Source organism: Ailuropoda melanoleuca, chromosome 9 (genome assembly GCF_002007445.2).
Source record: "Ailuropoda melanoleuca isolate Jingjing chromosome 9, ASM200744v2, whole genome shotgun sequence".
NCBI classification, from domain to species: domain Eukaryota; kingdom Metazoa; phylum Chordata; class Mammalia; order Carnivora; family Ursidae; genus Ailuropoda; species Ailuropoda melanoleuca.
Genome location: NC_048226.1, coordinates 85,123,577 through 85,147,475, shown reverse-complemented (window position 1 = coordinate 85,147,475; position 23,899 = coordinate 85,123,577). Strand labels below are relative to the sequence as shown.

The 23,899-nt window shown below is 35.7% G+C and overlaps 1 protein-coding gene across 5 annotated transcripts in view; it reads right to left on the bottom strand.

Annotated features, from left to right (window-relative positions):
• The window catches only part of MTBP (MDM2 binding protein), a 76,710-nt gene that overhangs the window by 981 nt on the left and 51,830 nt on the right, over positions 1-23,899 (bottom strand). For 4 of the 5 annotated variants that reach the window (XM_002925534.4, XM_034668566.1, XM_034668569.1 and 1 more), the window contains 7 exons: positions 21,040-21,157; positions 16,591-16,746; positions 13,477-13,572; positions 6,486-6,752; positions 4,802-5,051; positions 4,091-4,204; positions 388-453 (listed from right to left, as the gene is read on the bottom strand). In XM_002925534.4, the coding sequence (XP_002925580.2) occupies positions 388-453; positions 4,091-4,204; positions 4,802-5,051; positions 6,486-6,752; positions 13,477-13,572; positions 16,591-16,746; positions 21,040-21,157 (1,067 nt within the window). Of the gene's footprint in view, positions 1-387; positions 454-4,090; positions 4,205-4,801; positions 5,054-6,485; positions 6,753-13,476; positions 13,573-16,590; positions 16,747-21,039; positions 21,158-23,899 lie in introns of those variants that run through there. The other variant, XM_034668567.1, reaches the window with a different exon arrangement.

The following is a 23,899-nucleotide window of genomic DNA, read 5'->3' as shown; positions in this document are numbered from 1 at the left end:
TGAAGCCGGATTTCTAGTGCAGAGCACAGTAGCTGTCCTCACTGGACACAAAGCTTCTGCTCCGTTTTCTCACCTTTTTTTACAGTTGTTTTCAAAGGGTCATTAGAAAGAAATTAAACCAAACTTTGAAAACAACTAATCACAATGGATTAATTTTTCCAGCTCTTTGGATTATTTAAAAGAAGTTTCTCTTTCTTAACATCATCTTTAGAAACCCTTTTGTTAACAGAGCAGCCTATTAAGTACTCCTAAATACTCTGTTTGTATTAGTCTATTACTAAGTATTTTAAAGAGAGTTCTTACACAGCATATATAATGGCACCGTGGCTACCCTGAAATAAAATAGCAATTTAATTGAATGTCGTTTCCTGGAAGTAAGTTATTTACCTGTACAGCATTGTTGTTTGCTGCTTTCTTCATTTCTTCAAATAGACCCCTTGAAGTTTTAAGATCCTAAAAATAACAAAATAAAGTGTTTCACAAGTTGTACATTAAATTACAGAGAACAAGTCATTATTAAATAAACTTGAGATTATCCTAAATCATTCTACAAGTGTCCATGTGACTCAGGAAATACTACGAAAAAAATCAAAATATTATAATTTAGCTCTATCCCCAAATATCAAGAGACTCTAACAACAAAACACACATATAAGTATCTGTCATTCTTTTTTTTTTTTTTTAAAGATTTTATTTATTTATTTGACAGAGAGAGTGACAGCTAGTGAGAGAGGGAACACAAGCAGGGGGAGTGGGACAGGAAGAAGCAGGCTCACAGTAGAGGAGCCTGATGTGGGGCTCGATCCCATAACGCCAGGATCACGCCCTGAGCCGAAGGCAGACGCTTAACCGCTGTGCCACCCAGGCACCCCCCCCTTTTTTTTTTTTAAGATTTTATTTATTTATTTGAGAGAGAGAGGAAGAGAGCGTACAAGCAGGGGCATTGGCAGAGGGAGAGGGAGAAGCAGGTTCCCTGCACAGCAGGGCACCTGACACGGGGCTCGATCCCAGGACGCTGGGATCATGACCTAAGCCGAAGGCAGATGCTTAACCACTGAGCCACCTAGGTGCTCCAAAACTTCTGTCATTCTAACCTCGTATTCCCAGCAGCACTGACCAAATCTAAGCCCCATCCTTGATTATGAGTATCCACTACTGCTTTGGTACACAGGAAATGAATATACAGTATTTGTATTTATGTTTCAGATAAAATATCTTTTCTCTCTCCGCTTTTTGGTTATTTTACTCCGCAACAAAAGGAATGACATAGGAAAGGAAAACTGAAATCTCTGACTTTTAAAAAATATGATTATATCAAATTAGATTACAAAGTAAATTAAAAAAATCTAATTGCATTTTAAAAAAGCAGTCCTCTGCTGTCCCTCTAAGCTATGCTTCCCAAGGAGAGAGAACCACTTTCAGTTCTTTCAGCTGTTTCCCTTATTTATACCTTCATGTTTCTAAATAACACGCTTATGCTGCTTTTTGATTTAGCAATTTTAGACAATGAACATGGTTATCAGTTACAAAGGTAGTGGATTCAGGTCTCTGAACCCGGCCACCTCCCTCTTCTTCCTCTCAGTAACTGTTGCACCAGTTTTGATCAGTGAATAGTCAGTGTCTGCATTATTATACCTACGTAAATACAGGTCAGTCCTGAGCTAAGTAATGTTATTATAATTATCTTCTCATATTTTGTTTAACCTGTAGTTAAATGTACTTGCTTTAGTTTGCCATGTATCTAATTCTGGGTCCCCGAATTAGAATGCTGCGAATTAGAATTAGAATCGCAGCCGAATGCTGTGATCAACTGTAGCAAACTTGTTTCAAATACTCAAATACACTGGATAATCTCTCAGTGCAGTTTTTCAAAAAATCTGATTTTCATTCTTATTCTTATTTTTTCCTGTGGCGATCTTTCTCCCACAGCCTGCTCTGATTTGGTCTAACTGCTCCCTGGGTTAGTTCTTATTTCTTGCCTCAGTCCCTGTTCTGCTATCTTCATCCTCTTGCAGATGCTTCCAAAGGGTATACGAATGACAGATTTTTTTCGACTTTCCACTTCTGAAATATCTCTAACGAATCCTCATACCTGATTGAATTTGTGACCGGGTATAACATACTAGGTAAATCAGTTTCCCTCAGATTGGAAGATTCTTTTCCACTGTCTTCTAGCATACAACATACCTTAATGTGGAGAAGTCCAATGCCATTCTGATTCTCAGTTCTTTATATGTAAACTTTCTTTCCTGAGAAGCTTTTGAGAGGTGTTCTCTCTATTCCAGGAGGTATGGAATTCAACAATGAGGTAGCTTGTAGAACTGTCATTCATTGGGATCGACAAGCTATGTGCCCTTTCAATCATGGCACTTGTGTTCTTCAGTTCTGGAAAACTGTTAAATTTTTGATATTTTGCTCTCCTTTTTTCTCTATTTTTAAAACTTCTATTAGCATATTAGATCTTCTGGATTAGTCCTCCCATTTCCTGACCCTATGTTTCATGTTTTTTGTCATCTGATTCTAATTTCTAGTAACTTTCTTAATCTCAACTATTCAGCCTCTCTATTAGATTGATTTTATTGTATTTTTAATTTTGAGGAGCTTTCATGTTTTGTATAGTTTCTGGAAACAGCATCCTGTTCCAGCTTTATGGATGCAATTATCTTCTGAGAGAATTATAGTTTTTATGAAGTCCTCTATAGCTTCCTGCCCCTAAGAGATGCCTTCGTTCCTTTACATTTTGGCATTTCTTTTTTGGAAAAGTCTCAAAAGTCTGATGATCCTTGGCAGTCCAATCATACATAAAAATGAAAAATAGATCTTAGTGGAAGCTCTGTCTGGTGGCTTTACAAGGCAGGGTTATTAGGAGGCCAATGGGTTTTTCTCCTGTGGCCTTTAATTCTTTTTTCTCCAGAGACCACTTCCTGTACCGTCACAGAGCTGGGGGAAGAGAAGCACGTGCAGTAGACCTCATAGTTACCCCTGTGGGAGAAGGACTTGCAGAGGAATTGTGGGCTCCCTACTTCACTTTGTAGATTTTTATTCAATACCCCTATCTTCCACCTGACACCACACCCCTGCTTTCCATGATACCCAGTGTCTTCAAATCTTAAGCACCTCAGAGACGATGTCACTTGAAGTGGCTTGATTCTCACTGGCACCGCCCTGGGCAGGCACTGAGGTTTGAACTTCTTTAACGCTGTGATACCACACTTCTGTGGGCTTTGTCTTGTTCAACAAGGGACTTAAACATTTTTTTTCTCTCTTCTTTTCTTTGTTTTTGTACTTTTTTAAAAATTTAATTTAATTTTTTTATTTTTTATTTTTTTAAAGATTTTATTTACTTATTTGACAGAGAGAGAGACAGCCAGTGAGAGAGGGAACACAAGCAGGGGGAGTGGGAGAGGAAGAAGCAGGCTCCTAGCGGAGCAGGGAGCTCGATGTGGGGCTCATCCCAGCACCCTGGGATCACGCCCTGAGCCGAAGGCAGAAGCTTAACGACTGAGCCACCCAGGTGCCCTGTTTTTGTACTTTAATACCATCTTTCTTGAGAGATTTTAGAAAGAAGGCGAATCGAATGCATGTGGTCAATCTGTAGGTTTACCAGGAACCCACACAAAACTGTGGTTGGAGTCAAAAACTCTTAACTGGAGATAATCTAAAACCATCTAAGTTTTACAGAAGCATCATCTGAGGGGCTGATCTGTCCAGTGTGTCACAACTAGCCGATAATGGACCCAAAATTATAAATGGGGTATTCTGATACCCATTCCAGTTGCCTTTTTACTATATACTAAAATTACTGATTAAACATGGTTTGAAGCTTAATATCAACTTAAGTCAAAGACTTATTAGGGAAATAATGAGGATACCAGTTAAAATGTAGTTTCCTATATAGGAAGACAAAAAAATCAAACAAGTCAGATATAAAATATTTTGGCTCCAATTTTTCTAACTACATGTAAAAAAAATATCTGGCAACAAGTTATAAGCTATCATTGTAAAAAACACTCACTAAACATTACTTTATGTTAAACAGGAACGTCAGAACATGACTTCAATTTTGCTGTTAGTAGAGAAGACACCGTACCTTCAGATACAACTTGGAGATCTCAAAGAGACGGTGGCTGCATGCAGTGAAACACCCATGAGCCTCAGTAATGCTGTGTTTCTTCAGGGTTTCCGTAACTACCTCTTTCAGTATCTTGAATAGAACACAACATATGACTAATATTTCTTGGAAAAGTTACAAACATATTATTTCATCTTTAGAGTTCAGTTGTGTGAATTACATAAGCATGTAACTATGTGAAAGACAGATAAGTTCATTAGGACAAAACAACTGAAAAAACAAAAAAAGAGATCTGGAACATTTACATGGTCATACATATCACCAGATATCTGTTAGGAAGAAATGACTGGAGTATCTTAAGAGGAATTTGAATCATGAGTTCTAAATCAAAATCTGGGTGTAAAAGCTACACACATTAGGGATATACATGGGGGTGTACTTATTTTTTATTATGGAAAATTTCAAACACTGGGAAGCAGAGAGAACATTTTATAACAAATCCCTATTTTGATAGATCAACCAGTTTCTATGAGGATCAATTTATAGCTAATTTTGTTTCATTTACACCTCTGCCCACTTATCCATTACCCTTCTTACACTGGATTGTTTTAAAGTACATTATAGATACCATTTCATTTCACTCATAAAATTTTAGATATACAGTTTAAATGAAACAAATGAAGGAATTTCTTCCCACGTAGAACTAAGAGACAGGAAATAAATCTTTACCCGTGTGTGTTTCTGTGATCTTGATTCCTTAATTTGCCTTGACATTTTTGATCCATGCACACTTTTTTGACCTGAACTGGCCTTTGTAGTGACTTTAGGAGTTTCATGGCTTAGAACTGGAAGTGATGGACAAGCCACAGAGAATGATCGCTCTGCTCGGGGTTTTCTGGATGTCACTGCATCAGGATGATGATTAGTACTGCCACTTGTTTGAGAAAGAAGAGAATCTGAACTTTCAGACTTCACAAGTCTATTGTGGAGAAATATATCAAAAACACAGATTAAGTGAATCAACAATGAGGTGCATTTTTCTGTCCTAAATGTGACCACTACATCCACTGAAACATAAATCCATGAAAAGCAAACAAAATTTCTTGCTACTACTGCTTTAAATAAGTAATGTCACATCATACTATAAAGTTGCTCTGTTCTTCATGAGTGACTAAAACATACAAAGCAAGGAATAACTAGAATTTCAGCTAATCGGAAAAGCAACAAGCGGTATCACTGTCGCCCTCCCCAACAATTTGTAATTTCTCATATCAATCAGCTCTGGCACTCTAGGTGGTGAAGTCTGTACATTTAATAATCATCCGTTAAATACTTATACTTTTCTATGAAAATAATTTTGACAAAGACACCGCAACCTATACTTACTGTACCTATGCAATTACCTGGGCAAAATAAGTGTTAAATACAATAAAACTATAAAATTGGCTCATATTTCAATCTTTCTAAAATGTTTATTTTTCCTTTTATAAGATCGGGTCTCATATCCTTCAATTCTGCTAACTCACAGCCCACAGTGTACTTTCTCTTCTGGAACACATGCCTTTTTATTAGTCACAAGTCACAAATAAGAAATATTGCTACAAAATACAGTATCAGAAACCTTAACGGATTTGCTGTTTAGTATTATCACGTATAAAAAGTACCATGAATTTGCAAAGTTGCATAAAAACAATTTAGTTATTCTGTATCAGGGAAATAGTATTCTAATATTTTTAACTGCTCAAAAAAAAAGATTTAAAAACCTCATTCTAACAATATTTTAAACTTCTTGAAAGATTTACATACATAAGAATTTAAGAGTTGCTTTAGATGCTAAAGACCTAAATTTGACAAAGGTCCTAAGGATATATAAATTCAACGGAAATGAGAGTGTTTACGAAAACTTCTGTTCCAGTATATGGACATTTCACTTAGCTAGCAAGAAAAGGATCTGGAAAAGTTTCATATAATATTGTATAGTGTTTAAAGCTATATCTCACAGAAACAATGCTTAAGAGGCCAAGGCAGGCAGAAAGCAGTGCAAGAAGGCAGAAGAGCCAGTAGGAAAGCTGCCATCCCCGAACACCCTCTTCAACAAAGCAGCTCCACTACTTAATCTATTGGATCAGGACTCGGGTGTTCCACGGCTTCACAACTTGATACCCCATCGTGCTAATGGACTGTGTATTAGTACAGAAAGTAAGAAATTGTGTTTTTTCCAAGTCATTTCTTTTTATAACTTATAAGCATAATCATTACTGCTCAAAGAAAAACAAAATTCCTGATATGAAGGAATTAATCTATGATCTATGCAGTAAGCTACTTAAAAATAGGAAAGACTAATTTGAAAAAAAAGATTAGGGACTAACACACTTTCTGTCAAGAGACTATTTTTATGCACTTAATAGATCACCTTTTTTGTGGATAAAGGCCGTTCAGATCTTTTGATCTTCTTTTCAATCGAGATACTTCAGTTCGGAGTTCGCTTTGTAACGCTTCTCCATCAGGGACACTTCCAGGCTCTGACAAGACGGCAGGTGATGGAAGAGGGCTCAACACCGTGGGGACCGGAAAACTTTCTCTGGTGCAGGTGGTTTGGGTTTCATAACGGATAAGACGAGACTGAAGCTCAGAAAATCCCCCATCTCTTTCTAATGCTTTTCGGTCATCCAAGCAATATCTAAACAAGAGAAAGACCTTAAAATCACAGGCTCCACGACAGCCACAGGCTTTTCCCTGCCAATGAGGAAAGAGCAAAACATTTACTCGAAAACCTCTTACTTAACTTTCTAATAATGGTTGGAGGGTTGAGTGAATGGCCAACTTCCCTCACAAGTTCAGTTTTTTCTAGCCTGCTAGATGACACGGCAAAAGAATTAAAAATTTGAAGTACGATCTGATTCCTCTTTCACTATTTCTCGGCAACAGATTAAGTTAATCCTCTGGCTTATTTTCAAAATAACAGAGTTGCTGTTTCAATACTCTTTAATCTCTACCAACCTCCGATCCCTCAGCACGGCTGATGTGTAACAACATGAAATGCTGACTTCTCTTAGAAAGGGCAAGTTTATTTTCAACAAAAAGATGAAAAGGGTATAAAGGTATTCTAACTGGCTCACCAAACACCGCTCAGAACATTTTGAATTTTTCTTTGAAACTCACTTCCCCCTTACCGCTGATTGACAGATTTTTCTTCAAACACTTCAGCCGTCCCTGTGCATCTGGTTTCTAGCTAAATCTGATTCAAGGAATCAAGGAGACTTTAGCTCAGGGAATGCTTCTGGACTTAAATCCCATGTTGTCAAGTACAACAAATAACCATATCAGGAAAATCGCCTATGAGATACGTGACCTTGGACAACTATGCACTTTCTCCCCTGCTACAGCTGCATTAGGGAAACACAAACAGCTTCACAGATGTGATGGGAGGACGAGTAAAATCAAAACCTTTCTCTGTTATCTGTCCTCTTGACTTGTAAAATTCTAAGATGCTCCCTAAAATCGGAACTTTGGGTCCATAAGCTTTTGGCTCAACTCCCAAGGAGTATATCATTACCCTAATATCTGATTGCCTGGTAGAAGTTTTAGGGACTTTTTCTTTCCCTTGTGACACTTTCATATTTGATTTCTAAGAGCTGGAATCCCTCGATTTAAATTTGGCTCCGCCACTGGTGAGCTGTTTGAACTTAGCCAAATCATTTAACTTTATCCGTGTTTCTGCTGGCCTTCTCTGCAAAATGAGATTTACAGCAGTCAGCCCCAAGAGCTACTGTGAGGGTTCCTTACATGTTCCATGGGGACATGTAGATAGTGCCTGGAATAGATGTAAGCAAAGCAGTCGATAAATGTATGCTGCTGTTGCTGCTGTTATTATATTAGCAGGTTTATATCCTACCACAGCAAATCTTATAGTGTGCATATTATTTAAAAAGCTGTCCAGGTGGGTTCTAAAGCATAACTAGCACTGAAAAATTATCGATCTAACCCAGCAGTTTAATATAACAGGGGAGAACACTGAGCTCCTAAGTCAGAATGGGAAGCGGTGACAGAACCCAGGTCTCTCAGTTCTGTAACATTCTTGCTCTAGTCTGTTATTTAATAAAACACATTTCATTAAAAACCAGCAGTAATTGTAAGGATTACTGATGAGTCCTATTTCTCTCCTGGGCAACTGACAGAATCAAAAGTAAAATGAAGAACCATGAGTGTCAAGAAAGGTTCTAGGCAAGAGGCAATGTAACGCCTGATGAGCCTATAGAAAATTTTTGAGAAAAAATGATACAGTCTGACTCCAAATGAGTATTTTTTTCTACTCTGAGATTTTGAATCTAACATGCAGATATTTTCTTTCCAGTTTTAACATCTCTTGATCACAGTTGTTCATGTCATTCCTTCAACTGAATTATGTGCACTGTGCCTATTGACTTTGCCATTTTAAATGTCTTCAAATGATTATACTAAGATCTGGCACTGAAACAAAAAGCACTTTGTAAATAATAAAGGAACCAAAACAGAGAGGCAGGGTGCATATTTGATATTAGTGAAGTAAATATCCATAGTTGGATGAATGACTACACTTCTATATTTTCTTGCAAAACAATAACCAAATGCTTTACGCATCCAAAGAAAGAAAAATACCTTCAAGAAGATGAAGTTATTTTTGTTTGGTAACTACATAAAAGGCAAGATACTTCTTAGCACACACCAATGTCAACGAAGGCAGGAGAAACTGCCAGATCTCTTGGAATAGATGAAAGAAATTAGAAACCAACAGGAGGCTGGTGTGGCCACCCATCACAGTTTGACAGCAGAGTTTAATTTGTTGTTAAAGAAAACAGTGAATCTCACAATCAATGGTATCTAACACTCCAGGATAAAACAGGTGAAAAAAAAAAAGTCAACCGTGGAGATATTTCATTTTGCCTTAAGAAAACATTGATTTGCACTTGAATAGTTTATATATTTTTTCCAAATATTCTTTATGTCTGGGTATAGGAAGAGCTCAAGGATTCCAAAGGCTTATAGCAACATGAAGAAGAGAGAACTCTCCTTTCAGCTTTGTAATTATTTTGACATGTCCCACTAGAATTTTGTTTCAAGTAGATTCATTATCTATGTTGAACATAAATAAGACCCCTTTCCCCCTCTCCCACTATATGCTCAAACCTTCTTGAAAAAAGCGTGTTCCTGGATTCACTGAGCTCACCTCCTACAACCTCCTTAGTCTGATCTCAACGTCCCCAGGTTAAGGAGCACAAATTTAGAGTAAAGAAAACAGAGTCACTGAAAGATTTGTTTATAGGGGTAGGTAGTTCCTACTGCTAATCTTAAAGTCTTCAAATTCTTACTTCAATTGTTTTTCCACACACAGACATAAGTGTAACGTCATTGTGTGTATCGACATGCTGTTCCTTGTTACCGCTGAGGAGTATTACTGTGTGTACATATGCCAGTTTATCTATTCTGTTGACATACACCTAGGCTGTTTCCAGTTTGGGGAGATTACAGATAAAACTATGATCTTGTTCAAGGCTTCTTGTGGAGTTGTGTTTCCATTTCTCTTAAGAAAATGCCTAGTATTGGAACTTCTGAACTGTACAATCTGAGTATGTTTAGTTTCATGAGAAACTTCCAGATCCTTTTCTGGAGTAGAGATATCACTTTATACTCCCGCAAGCAATGTACTACAGTTCTAACTGTTCCATGTACTCGTCACTATTTGTCAGTCTTCATTTAGAGCCATTTTGGTGACTGTACAGAATTTTATGGGTGTATTATAATGTATTTATCCAAGCCCCTATTGTTAAGACATTTCCAATGTTTCCTATTTTAAATAACATCATGGAAAATACCCTTGCATAATAACTTTCAGTGTATACCACTTTTTTTTCCATTAAGCTAAATTAATCAATCTGATGCTATAAACATTTGCATGGGTTTTGGTAAATTACTGAACAGCCCTCCAGACAGGTTGCTGCAATTTATACCCTATGAGCTGGCTTACTCATTTATGTTCCTTCACCACTAACATGATTTCATAAGTGAAAAGCATCCTCACTCTTGTTTCAATTTACATTAAGAATGTAAATTAAAAAGCAAATTTTAAAAAGCTGATAAAAAAAACTTGTCATGTGTATCAGTCATTTGTATTTCCTCTTTGGTAAACAAATGGTTCAAGATTTTGCCAGCTTTTCCATTGGAGCACTTATTTTACTTTCTTATTTATTTGTAAGCAATCTTTTTTTTTTTTTTTAAAGATTTTATTTAGTTATCTGTTTGAGAGAGAGAGAAAGCGAGCGAGCAGGGGGAGGAACAGAGGGCGATCTCAAGTGGACTCCAGTGCTGACTGTGGAGCTGACTCAGGGCTCAATCCATGACCCTGAGACCATGTCCCGAGCTGAAATCGAGTCAGACGCTTAACTGACTGAGCCACTCAGGCGCCCCAGCTTTCTTAAATTATAAAACAAAATACCTTCTCATTTATGTTAAAAAATATTTTCCTCAGCTTAATCCTTAGTTTAAGGATTTCTTTTGTTTCTGTTGATTATTGACATTGCTGTTTTAAAATTAGGACAAATCTATCATTCTTTTCGTTTTTGGTTTCTTCCTCTGTTAGAAAAAATTTAAAAAGTCTTCCCTACGCTTAGAACAGATTTTCCCCTACATTTTATGCTAGTTCTTTTCTTTCACAGTTTTTCACTTTTAACTATGAATACATCTGCGATGTATTTTGATATTTGGTGTGAACTGAGAATCATCTTTAATTAATTTATTTTATTTGCATATTTAATCATACTTTCACTACTATCTACTGAATATTTCCTCTTTTGCCCTCTGATTGAAATTTTTCCTTATTAGATCATATTCTTATGTATACTTGCTTTTTTCCTTGGACCTCCTATTTAGTTCCTGTAATTATACACTGTAATTATAATAGTTTTATAATAAAATTTTCTGGTTATATGATAAAATTAATCTCATTCTTTAAGTAAAAGGAAGGAGGCTTCTTACCAGATGAATTATAGAATTATTTCACCCAAAGGTTCAGAGTTAAGAATTATATTAAATATTTACATTTATTTCAAAAAAACTAATGCCTTTAGAATATGGAATCTGTGCATAGGGAAACAAGGCATGTTTCCCCGAAGTAATCAACGTTGCTTTTATGTACCCTAATATAGGTTATTTGCATTTTTTTCCATTCTACATTTCTTCAAAAATACTTCTAATATTTATGGTTTTATTGCTATTTTAAATGAGATCTTTTCTCGGAGTGTTTAAAATTGGAAATGGCTGGTTTAGAGGTAAACTAGGCTTTTTAATATGTATTTTATCACTGGTCACTTTTCAAATTTACTACTTCTAATAATTTGTGAAGTCTCTTCTCTACAAAACGAAAAATAAAAACAAAAAAATACTTCTTATGGTCTCCTTTTCAATACTCTTTTAAAAAGTTTATAACTCTTTTAAACTCTCTAGTTTTCCTTATTTTAACTGACTAGCCAAAATTACGATTAAAACAGAAACATTCAGCACAATGGGTGAAAAAGAAAAAAGCAGTGATAGCAGGTATCTTTTTCTTACATCTGATTTTAGTGGGGAATTTAATTCTGATGCTTGAAAATAAAATAACTGAATATTTTGCCTCGTGTCAAACTAACATACAAACTCTTTAAATGAAATAAATCTTATTTAAACATAGCAAGGAAACTAAACATTCCTAGAATGACTTGTTGGGTGGCCTTCCATACCTTCCATATTTTCTCCATTGTACCATCGTCTTTCCAATGTGCCCTAGAATGACTTGTTGGGTGACCTTCCATACCTTCCATATTTTCTCCATTGTACCATCATCTTTCCAATGTGCCCAAGCTAGAATCCCTAAAGAAAATCTTGTCATCTTCTTTCTCATCCCCAGCTTCTAAATGGTCTAAAGTTCTTTGGATAGCTACAAGTTTGTATTCCCTTTCCTATTTTCACTGCCTGATAGCATTTTAGTCCTTCAACATCTCCTGCTTGAAATAATTCAACTCAGTTTATCAAAAGCCAGTGAGATTTCTTTCAATGGCACAAACCCAAGCATATAATCTCATGCTTTAAAAATAAAGGTCTTTTACTCCTCAAAAATAAAGATCATCTCCCTTCCATGTCACTAGTGACCTTCATGACTTCATGATCTGGTCTTATTATAGTATAATATGTTTCTCACTCTTATTCAAAAATAAAAATCTAGGGGCATCTGGGTGGTTCGGTGGGTTAAGCAGGTGCCTTCGGCTCAGGTTGGACTCTGGGATCAAGTGCACCATCGGGCTCCCTGCTCAGTGGGGAGTCTGCTTCTCCCTCTGCCCCTTCCCCCTGCTTATGCTAGCTCTCTCTCTCTCTCTCAAATAAATAAAAGCTTTAAAAAATAAAAATAAATAAAAACAAAAAATGAAAAATAAAAAGATAAAAATGTAGTTTATCTTCCTAGAATCTGTAACTCTGTACTTTGTTCCTCCCCCAGACATTGCCTTTTCTGCCAGGTACACTCCTCTTCATTCTTTCAAACTTAGTTCAGATTTCCTCTTTGAAACACTCTCAAATAGTTCCTGGCATTTAATTCTTCCATCCACTGGGCAGACATCTGTATTTTAACACTATTTATATTCTACTAAAATCATATGTTTTCTTCTTTCTCCCCTATAGAGTATATGCTTCTTAAGGGCAGAAATAATTGTCCTTTGTATCTTTAGCCTCTGAGTGAATGATTATCAGTATTTTTAAAGTTTACATGAAATAAAGACTACGTTTACAAGCCAATCAAAATAGGATGTTTCAGGCAAAATATTTTACAAAATGAATCACCAAGGTCTTGAAAATTTATTATAAAATAGTTTATCACCATCATTGAATTTCTTGTCCTTGTGAAAATGGTAGATGTGCACATAACCCCAGAAACTGCTAATCCCTTTATGTAAGAGAATTCTTTGAAATTTTATTCAAACTGGTCAATTAAAATTCTAGAAAAATTTACACATAATTAATATATGACAAATGGGAACACATTTCATCTAATAGTTTCTGAGTAGTTACAATGTAATTAGTGACCAGGGAATATTAATGTGATCAGTAGTATAAATATACATTTATAACATAAAGATGAAAATAATTTTGATTAAAATATCTGGCAATTAGTAACAGAATATTTAAATGCTGTAAAACTGATCGATCATCAAATAACTTCCTTTTTTTTTTACAGTAGAAGACTAATTCTTATTTGTGTACACACTGCTTGTCTGAGATTTTTTTATATACTTTCTCTTTGGCTTTGTCTCTTTATCATTTTATTACAGATACTCTTCACACTCACATAAGAAAAGCTTCACCAGCAACACCCAGAGAGTAAAGTGTAAATAAAAACTTACTCAATCCCATGATAATGACACACTGAGGCTTTTTCAAAAGGTAAACCCTGAAGCTTCCCAGGACTAAGTTCCGGTGTCAGAACAAAAGTCTTTTCCCTGAAACAAAAAGGTTTTCATTTGTAGTTAAAGTTTATTTAGTGAAAAATAGAAACTTCAAGAAAGTATCTAAAAAATGAAATCTGACTTCCTTCTCTATAAGTGAATCTTATATGGGATAAAACTTATGTAACATCCGAAAAGCATAAGAAGGAAAACAAACAAGGTTAAGCCTAAGTGGGTTCTGTCACTTACATTTTCTGTGCCTCAAGTTTCTGAAGTTATAATGTTATTTATTTCTCAAAACTATTCTGAGAAATGGATAAATCAAGAATGAAAAATGATTTGTAGTAGAAATTCAAGAAGCAGCATTATTCCTGAAGGATTTTTTTCTTGGTGTAGTGAACTAATGTTTATGCATTTATTTTTTTTTATTTTATTTTTTTTTAAAGATTTTATTTATTTATTCGACAGAGATTAGAGACAGCCAGTGAGAGAAGGAACACAAGCAGGGGGAGTGGGAGAGGAAGAAGCAGGCTCATAGTGGAAGAGCCTGACGTGGGGCTCGATCCCATAACCCCGGGATCACACCCAGCCGAAGGCAGACGCTTAACCGCTGTGCCACCCAGGTGCCCCATGTTTATGCATTTAATTAAGTTCTTTTTTGCAGGGGAATAATTAAAGTCAATTCAAATCTTTTGGTAACAAAAATATTTACTTCCTACTATAACACATGAAGGAACCAGATTTTTCTTTGCCTGGGAATGTAGTCATCTTGATACCTACTTTAAGAGCTAGCCACTTGTTAAATATCAAAGGATATGGAGACTGCTGACTTCAGTTATGCTTTTGAAGTAGGTTTCCAATCAGCAGGTATGTGAGAACTAATCATATGGTGAGCTTACATAAAATATCCATGCTCAACCCCTTCCATACCCAGACCTGCAGGGGTGTATCAAAATCTCAGGAAGTAAAAGGTCACTGCAATTAGGTTAAGCTCTCCTGGTTATTCTAAGAGGTGCCCACTCCCTCCAGCTCCCACCTTTCACTTTCTGAGTGGAGAGGCTCTGTTCCAATGCACTGGATCATGTTCCTGAAGCTCAGAACAGGTTACATGGGAATGGGAGAATAATGCAATGGTGCCTTTACATAGTTAATAGAATGAAATACCAGGGGCCTGAATTCAGAAGGCTTGGAAACAGTATACAGAAAGGCAAGCAGATAGTATAGTTCCATGCATAAGTGTGCTCTCACATTTCTCGCCCTATAGGTTTAATAATGAAAACTGCCCATTTGCCACTGAAAATCACTGAGGGTACTATAATAAGCATTTGAAATTAGTACATTAAAATGTAAGGCATATGCTAAGTATGAACCTTAAAAAAGAGAATTTATATTCTAGTACATCCATTTAAAGTGTTCCACAAAAAATAACACTAATTAATTGCAATGACCCCAGTATTTTGATGACTCACTATTAAAGTGAATAATTTCCTAATACAAAACGATTTAGACACCTAGCATTTCACTTCTTTCCCTTACCATGGTGTCTTCCATTTCTTATTTCAACACTCTCAGCAACTTCATGTATTTTTCTTTAGATTTACTCACAACCTATTCTTGCTAAGGGAAACATTTTAATAGATATGTACTTTGTCAATGTTTAATATATCTTTGGTATACACACAGGAGTCATGCCTGCACTTTGCTTAACATTTCAATAGCTCATTACATAGGTAGACATTTTAATAAGAGCCTGCAGGTTCTTGATCCATTGTTAGGAAAGCTCATTCTTCAACTTCAATGTTAATAGAAGATTACTGGATAATGATGTCATTCTTTACTAACACGAAGGAACTGTATCAAATTTCCCTAAACAAAATACCTATAAATTACAGAAAAAATAGAATCTCCCCTACTGATATATCCCCTAACACTTCATCTAGAAAGACACTTGTTCAAAAGGAGTACAATCTACATAATTCAGTTTTGGCAAATCTGTTCAACTTTGACAGTTCACACTTAATGATCTGGAAGGACAATACTCCAATAGCTAAATAGATGAAAAATGTGTATATACTTCTTCACTCTCTTAAGTCCCATAAAAAAGATTATCAATCTCTTAAAGCTACGAGGAGAGAAAAATTACACTTTTATGCCATTAAGATCATTAAGTCATTAAAACCCATAATTATTAAGATCCTCAAGTTTTCAAAGTTGCTCCTTCTCTCTCTCTCTAGTGAACATTCACATGAAGGCAATATGCTTCAGGATTATTTCTGAGATATAACTACCTTCAAATAAATCCCTTCCAAAGTGTACCTTTAAAATCAATATTTGCCAAAACAAGTTTTGTAGAAGTGATTAAAATGATCTATGATTTTTACAGTTCTCTGGGAGGTCTTTAAAATAATGGATTAAAAATTAAGATGGGATAGTGAACAAATGATTCAAATTTCACAAGTAACTGACATCACAATTTTATCTGTAATTAAGTCAACTTTAGCAACGTCTGATATTTATTAACGAGTAACTTAGTGGAAGTTGTCTTGGAAGTCAAATTTGCAGTAAGCTATTCATATAGACACTGAGTACTCAGTAATATTATAGTTTCAAAAGCATTTTTATTGTATTTTCCCATTCTTTTCAGTTGAAAGGCTGCTTTTTGCTAATATTAGGCATGACATGACAATGTCATGACAGGTAATGGCAAAATCAAAAGTAGAGAATAATGTAGAAAAAAAGAATTTTAAAAATTTGCAAGTCAAATTATAATTTTTTCTTAAATAGCATTGTCCTTTGTATACAAAGTAGAAGCTACCGACTTCTATAGGGAATAAACTGAGGTTGCTTTTGCTTTTATTATCCTTGTTTTCCTCACATTCAATAACACAAAATAACAGGACATTTGGTTAAGGTAAAATGTGAGGATTAAGTCCAACTGATAAACACTGGGATCAAACATGTGAATTTTGCCCAAGCAACATAGTGCATTGATTAACTAAGGAAATGAGATGCAATGTGTTTAAAAAATGACTTTTTAAAAAATTAATCGGCAATTGTAAGTTTATAACTTACCCCTTTTGGATCTGTAAAGGCTGAAGATCTCCAATTGGTAATCCATCTGAGGTAAAGAATTTTAGTAATTCCTTAGCATCCAATAATGTGTTCGAGTCCCGTGGACCCTCTTTGTGACCCAGTAACTGTTCAGATGAACGAGGTAATGAACCAGTTCTGAGAAAATAATGTTATGTAGATTATTAAAAGTGGATTAGAATTCACCAGAGTCAGGAAAAGGTGATATGAGCAGAAACCAGAACAACAAAGAAAACTACAGAACTATATATTTAGGAAAGAAAATAAAGTAAAATCTTTGTGAATCATTTAGTATAAAAGTATATTTTTAAAAATCTGTAGGTCACAGTGAAACGTGTAGTTAACCATGTCAATAATGCTACTATTTAACTAAAACATAATTATATTTTTTATAAATGATGGCATGAGCGCCTGGGTGGTTCAGTCCATGGAACATCTGACTCTTGATTTAGGCTCAGGTCATGATTTCAGGGTCATGGGATCTACATTGGGCTCTGCACTGACTGGGGAGTCTGCTTGAGATTCTCTCTCTACCTCTCCCTCTCCCCCTTACTCTTGCTCTCTCTCCAAAATAAATCTTTAAAAAAAGTAAATGATGGCATGATTATTCAGTACTGTGATCAATTCTATAAAATTTAATCTAAACGCTTTTGTACGTTCTGAAACCCCACAATCTCATAAATTGTGATGGTAGAGACTGAATGTTCCAATTTTCTATGAACTTGAAAGATTACTTGAAGCATAACCATGAAATGAGACAGTAATCAGAACTCTCTCCCAAGGTCTCTCCTAGGCATGATTATAACATTATGAATAAGCACTGAACCATTATTATACCTGAAATAAATACAGGAGTTTATACTTCTCAAACTACTTTAGATACAATATGTTCTTAATCCTCACAAATTTCCTTGACAAAGACAGAACAGGTGTCTACGGCCATACCACCCTGAATGCGTCAGATCTCGTCTGATATCGGAAGCTAAGCAGGGTCAGGCCTAGTTAGTACTTGATGGGAGAACAGGTCTTATCTCAAAATGAACACCTGAAAATAAGTAGTTTCTAAAGTGAAAGTCAGCATACCAAACCTAGAAAAGAATCATTATGACTAATTTTCTGATAAAGATACTATCACACATTAGTTTGTATTATAAGCCCAGGGTGACACAGCCATTTAAAATGACAGTCAGAACCAGAATGACTCTGAATTAGGTACTATTTCTATCTACACTCTCACTCTGTAAACCCAAAATGTCACAGGAAGTTAAAAACCGGAAAAAGGAAAATGCTTTAGTTTCAGAGAATAGTAACGGTTTTATCAAGCACTGGGTCACAGACCATGCTATATAGCTCTGTCACCAAAGCATAAATAAAATCTTTCAATACCTGCACAGAAAATTAATTTCATGACTTTATATTAATACAACTATTTCCTGATTATTTAATCACTCCAATCAAGTATATTTATTGGTGATTATATGATTAAAATGTTGACATTATGGTTTTAGACTTCTATTTCTTTTTTTTTTTTTAAGATTTTATTTATTTATCTGACAGAGAGAGACAGCCAGCAAGAGAGGGAACACAAGCAGAGGGAGTGGGAGAGGAAGAAGCAGGCTCTTAGCGGAGGAGCCTGATGTGGGGCTCGAACCCAGAATGCCGGGATCACGCCCTGAGCCGAAGGCAGACGCCTAACCACTGCGCCACCCAGGCACCCCTAGACTTCTATTTCTATACATTAAAGATCAATAATGTACCAACAGCGCACCCCTTTCCCTCTCTTATCTCCTTTATTTTAAAATTGAAAATATAAATCTAATAAAAACAGTCAAACAAGAAAATACCCAAATGTTTTCTCTCAACTTCATACTCCAAGAGGGCAGGAACTATAATATGAGTTCAATTTAATTTCTACACAGCTATTCTCTAATTGTGATTCACAAAGGTTTCTTAATGAATATTACTCCCAATCATTTTATAGGCTAGATGCATTGGGGACATGTATAATTTGCATTTATATAGGACCCTGGACACAAAGATATCAAAGCAATTTAAAAGCCCAGTTTGTGATAAATTACACCACCAAGATATGTCTTAGGTTAAAAATAAATCAATCAATCAAATAGCACTTTATTTTGTCCAGTGTTTGCAAGGTTACAAAGTATTTTTTCATACATGATCTTGTTAAACATTGACCTTAGAACTGGGATTGTTATCCCCATCTTATGGATGAGGCAACAAAGTCACACAACAGGTGAGTTTGTCCAAAACCAAATTCTTACGACTTCTGAATTTCACTATCTAAAGCATCCTTAATTCTCCAGTTAAGCCTTTTTAACACAATACCAATTCTGAAAAAATGCAAAGTAACTTCTGTTCCCAACCAAGAATTCAATGATATCTCCCCGTATTGTGATGCACTTACAAGTATTTGAGCACTGACTCTGTAAATATCATTGGAAGATATTAAAAAGAGTTCACTGATGATAGCATATAGACTCATAATCATTGTACATAATTTAGTAATATAGGTATGACTTGAGTAGGAGAAAGGAGGTAAGGACAGTGAAAGGAGATAGATACACCAATGTAGAATGAGGTAAAAAAAGGTGCAATAAAATAAGCTTCATGAAAGAAGAAATGATATAGTCCTTGGGTGCTTAATGAAGAAAGAGAACACTGAGTTGCAACATTTATAAAAGGCTTAAGAGAAAGGTGATATTTGATCTAGACCTTCAATGACAAACAATCTAGTTCCAGATGACGGTGCATTAAACATACACATTAACCTCTCCACTCAGACAAATGGAAATCACAATGATGAAGTACCAGATACTAAATTCATAAAAAGGTTGAGAAATGAAAGATGAAAAAATGGTGGAACAAACAAAAAGGATAAACTAGAGGAAGCATATGAGCTAGAGAAAGAAACTTACAAAAAAATGTGAAATCTGTCTTCTTCCCGCCCCACAATGCCACAGTGAGACTCTACACATGGGCTGATTGGCAACGGGCAGAAATCAGGCAATGTATTTTAAGAACCCTACTAGAACAGTTGTTCAAGTATCACCCTCCCACACCTTCCCTTATCCCTGCGATTTTATCTCCAAGTGAAAAACAGAGAACCTGCTCTCTGAAGACCAAGAACTAGGTGCCTGTCCCAGTCTCAGTGCTGATGCCCCCAGAATAAAGTCCTGTTATTTCAGTCTTGAGTGAGGACCAAAAGCCTACCTTCTGATACCCCCATGGTGCCCCAAAGTTAAGTCTAATAGGTATGCTCCCCCCTGCATCTCCCTGCCCATGACATTCAGATGAGAACAGATGGAAAACAGGACTACACATATAGAGAGAAAATAAACACCAACTACCTATATAAAGCAGCTTCGTACTAAATTCCAACCTAGTAACAATCAAGGACCATCAGACATTGGAGGAAAGCTACACATAAGAAAAAACACCAGAGGAACAAACAGAACAGATCCAAGGATAATGAGATCATCTAAGGAACAGAGAAAACAAGTTAAAAGAAGATTCCAATTAATATTCTCTTAGAATCTTCTGAATTCTCATTATTAATAAAAGAAGAGGTTGCTAATGAAGAAACAGAGTTGAGAACAAAAAAAATTATTAGGAATTTAAAATATGACTATCAAAAAACTGAAAAGATGAAAGCCCAGATGTAGGAGTGCTGACAATACTGATGCCATCTTTGGCCCTCCATCTCTTTCATGCAATGACCTCTCTTGGGACTACGTGTTCCAGGCTCCATGGAGGTTAATGTATGCCCTGACCAGGATGTGGAAAGGCTTGTTCTGATCTTCCTTAAAGTCGTTTAGGTAACTAGCAAGATAGCCTAGTTTCTTCTTTCTCCTCTCTGGCACACGGATGGCTCTACCAGATTTGTTAAACCCTTTGACCTCACTACAGTGACCTCTGCCCATCCCTCTATAAAATGTCGATTAGGGTCCGGACTTTGTGGAGAATAGCTGCACAGTGCTGGATTGTCATCTGCTTGAAACCCCGTCAGTAAGTTACTATAGATAAAACTCTGTGTAGAAGGTATGGAAAGGTTTGCTTCATTTTTCCATCTTCAAGTGCCTTCTCAGTTTGGAAGATACTTAATTGTCTCTCCTCCACCTTCTAACACCCAGAACACAAAGCAGTAAAGATGGTGTGGAAAGAGATCCACTAAAATGTGAACTATGATTATGTGCACACAGAAAGTGCAAGTAGAAGGTGAGGAAGAACAGCACTGTCTCAACATCCTACTCTGTAATGCTCTATCTACCTATCTGCTCACAGTAGGCATATATTCCTTTAGTAAAGGAAATATTTCCTATTAAAACTAGAAAATACTTCTATTTCATAAACACAATGTAAGGATTAAGAAAAAAATGCCCATTTAAAAATACTGAGCTATTTAAATATTACCTCATTTTTTGTTTAGCTTTTTCAAAACTTTCCAAATTTTGAAGAACATGCCTTTCAGGCCATTCCAGAGGGTTGGTTTCCATTAGATTTGAGGAAGTGGGTTCCACTGAACTGGTGCCTAAAGCAAAAGAAACCTACGTAAGTACTGAAAATTATTAACATATTGAAGTTTGCTATATGAAAACATATACACGTAGATCTATCCATCCATCCATGTGCACGTGTGTACATGGGTATATAAAGCCGTGTTGGATTAACTGTGAAATACTTACCTTAGGCATTTATTAAGGATAACTCTGATGGCCCAAACCGTGCAAAATGCCATGAAAAGTTTTTTGGAAATGAAAAAAAAAAAAAAATCACTGTTAAGCTTTGTTTATATTACTGTCTCCTCACAATACAAGTTATGAGCTAGAATTCAGAAAATGAATTAGCACTCTGAGGACTCCTGTGGAATAAAAGCATAACTTGCTTTGTGTGTGTGTGTGTGTGTGTGTGTGTGTGTGTGTGTGTGTGTGTGAGAAATTAGTACTAAATGAAAAGGAGGCAACTCTATGGAGAATATATTGGATATACTATGTGATTTTCCTAACAGAAACAGGAATTAGCAGCATTATCCAGAAAAGTTCACATTTTTAAAAGAGATTACTTCATTCTCAAAAGTACAATAATATAATAAATAACATAGGATGTTCTCAAATAAAGGTTACCTTAGAAAGAATTTTCACTTATCCATTAATGTAAGATGGCTTCATATATACAGCTTCAAGTAAATCACTAACATTATACGTTATTTCACCACTAATAAAGATTTTATATAGCTAGTATGCTGCAACAAACTGGGATTGCTAATAACACTGCGATCCATTTTAAAAACAGAAAGGGACAGGTTCCATTTGCATTATAAATTATTAGTACATCCAAACTATTTTAACAGTGTCAAAATTACTAGCTGTACTACTTTTTGGATTCCCAAACTATCTGGTTTTTAATATTGTTTTGAACTATCACACACTATTGTAATAAGTTAATGGAAAATTACTGAACATTAGTTGTTTGACCATCAATTCTGACAAATAACCCATTTTATACTTTGAAGTCTTACAAAATGATGATTTGGTAAAGGAATTTTTATGCAAAAAAGAAAAGACTTAAACATAAATGAAAACCGAAGCCAACTGCATGTTATTTTCCCTTTATTCATTAAACTGTATAACCTTGGACGTTTTGAAATATCTTTAATGACTACACTGGATTGCCCCCACCAAACACCATCCAAATATACCACTTCCCATTTCATAATATGGGTAGTGAAATACTATTTTATACAGCAATAAACTTTATAATGAAATAATCTATTTTTTAATGTTGACATGGCTTTCCACTAAAAGTATAGAGCAAATATCATTAGCAGATCTGAACAGTTACATGCTGAGAACTCAGAAGAACCCAAGTCATGTTAAATAAAAGTAAACACTAACTGTTCTAAATATTACAATATAATTAATTATTAATATTGACTATACATTTTAGATAAATATAAATGACATAGGCTAAATAGTAAGGAATGGATGGACAAACATTCACATGTCCTTTTGGGGAATAATTTAATACAATTCTTACAGTAAAGTAAGACACAATATTTTATTTATGAGGCAATCAGGACACTAGGACACGGTGACAGCCAAAAAGCACAAAAAGGGCCTCTGAGAAACCAAGTAGACACACTCCTTACTCTCAGAGAACATACGGTTCACAGTGAAGACTAATAGTTAATAATTATATCTATAGTATATAATTTATGAAAAATAAAGGAAGATATAGAAGATGAGTACCACCAGAAATAATTTAAAATGGGAAAGGTCTGGGAAGGCCTCTTTGAGGAGTAAGATTTAAGTCAAGATCTGAAGAATGACTGTCAGTTTATCAGGTAAAGACTGGGAGAACAGTATTTCGGAAAGAGGATACCATGCGTGTAAAGTTCCTGAGGTGGTAAGGAAGGTGATATGCTCAAGGAACGGAAAGACGATGGCACCAAGGAAACAGAAATGTGACACTGGGGGAAGCCAGAATCAGTATGAGGGCAGACATCATTTAGGGTTTTTGTAAGCCGTATTAAGGATGACACATTCTATGTACAATGGAAAGCAATGACAAAGGTTTGAGCAAAGGAGTGATATAATCTGATTTACATTTTAAGATGAGCACCCCTGTTAATAGTTAATAGTGTTAATAGTGTCCTAGGACTTGACTTCGTATGGTAACTATAAGATACATTTCCATACTTACAGAAAAACCCATGCAATGATTTTAGCCGTTCCTACCTTCTGTTCATCTCCCGCACAAATCCTGAGTAAGCCAATTTCTCTCTGGATCTCAGTCTGCCCTCTCTTACCTCCATGACTCTGGACATGCAGCTTCTTCTCCCTGGAAAAATCCTATCTTCTCCACTCTACCCAGATCCTACGCATCACTCAACCTACATCCAAGTCCCTTCTCTCCTAACGAAATATTCTGTGAGTACTCTACCCTAGTTATATTCCTCTCCTCGAAATTCACATTCATTTATTTAAAAACAAATATACATCACTTCACACCACGCAACTTTCTAAGCAATTTATAAATAATTCCTTTAATCCTCATAATAATCTATATCATCTCTAATTAGAAGACGAAAAAAATAAAATAAAAAAACCCCTGAAGCTCACAGAGGTTAGAAAACTTGCTCATAGTCATACAACAGAGCCACATCCAACCTTGTGAGTCTGGCTCCAGAGCTCATGCTGCAACCAAGAAGCTGTGTCTCTCATTTACTGACCAGTAACCTTACACTGTCTCCAACACAGGTCAGACTACTCTG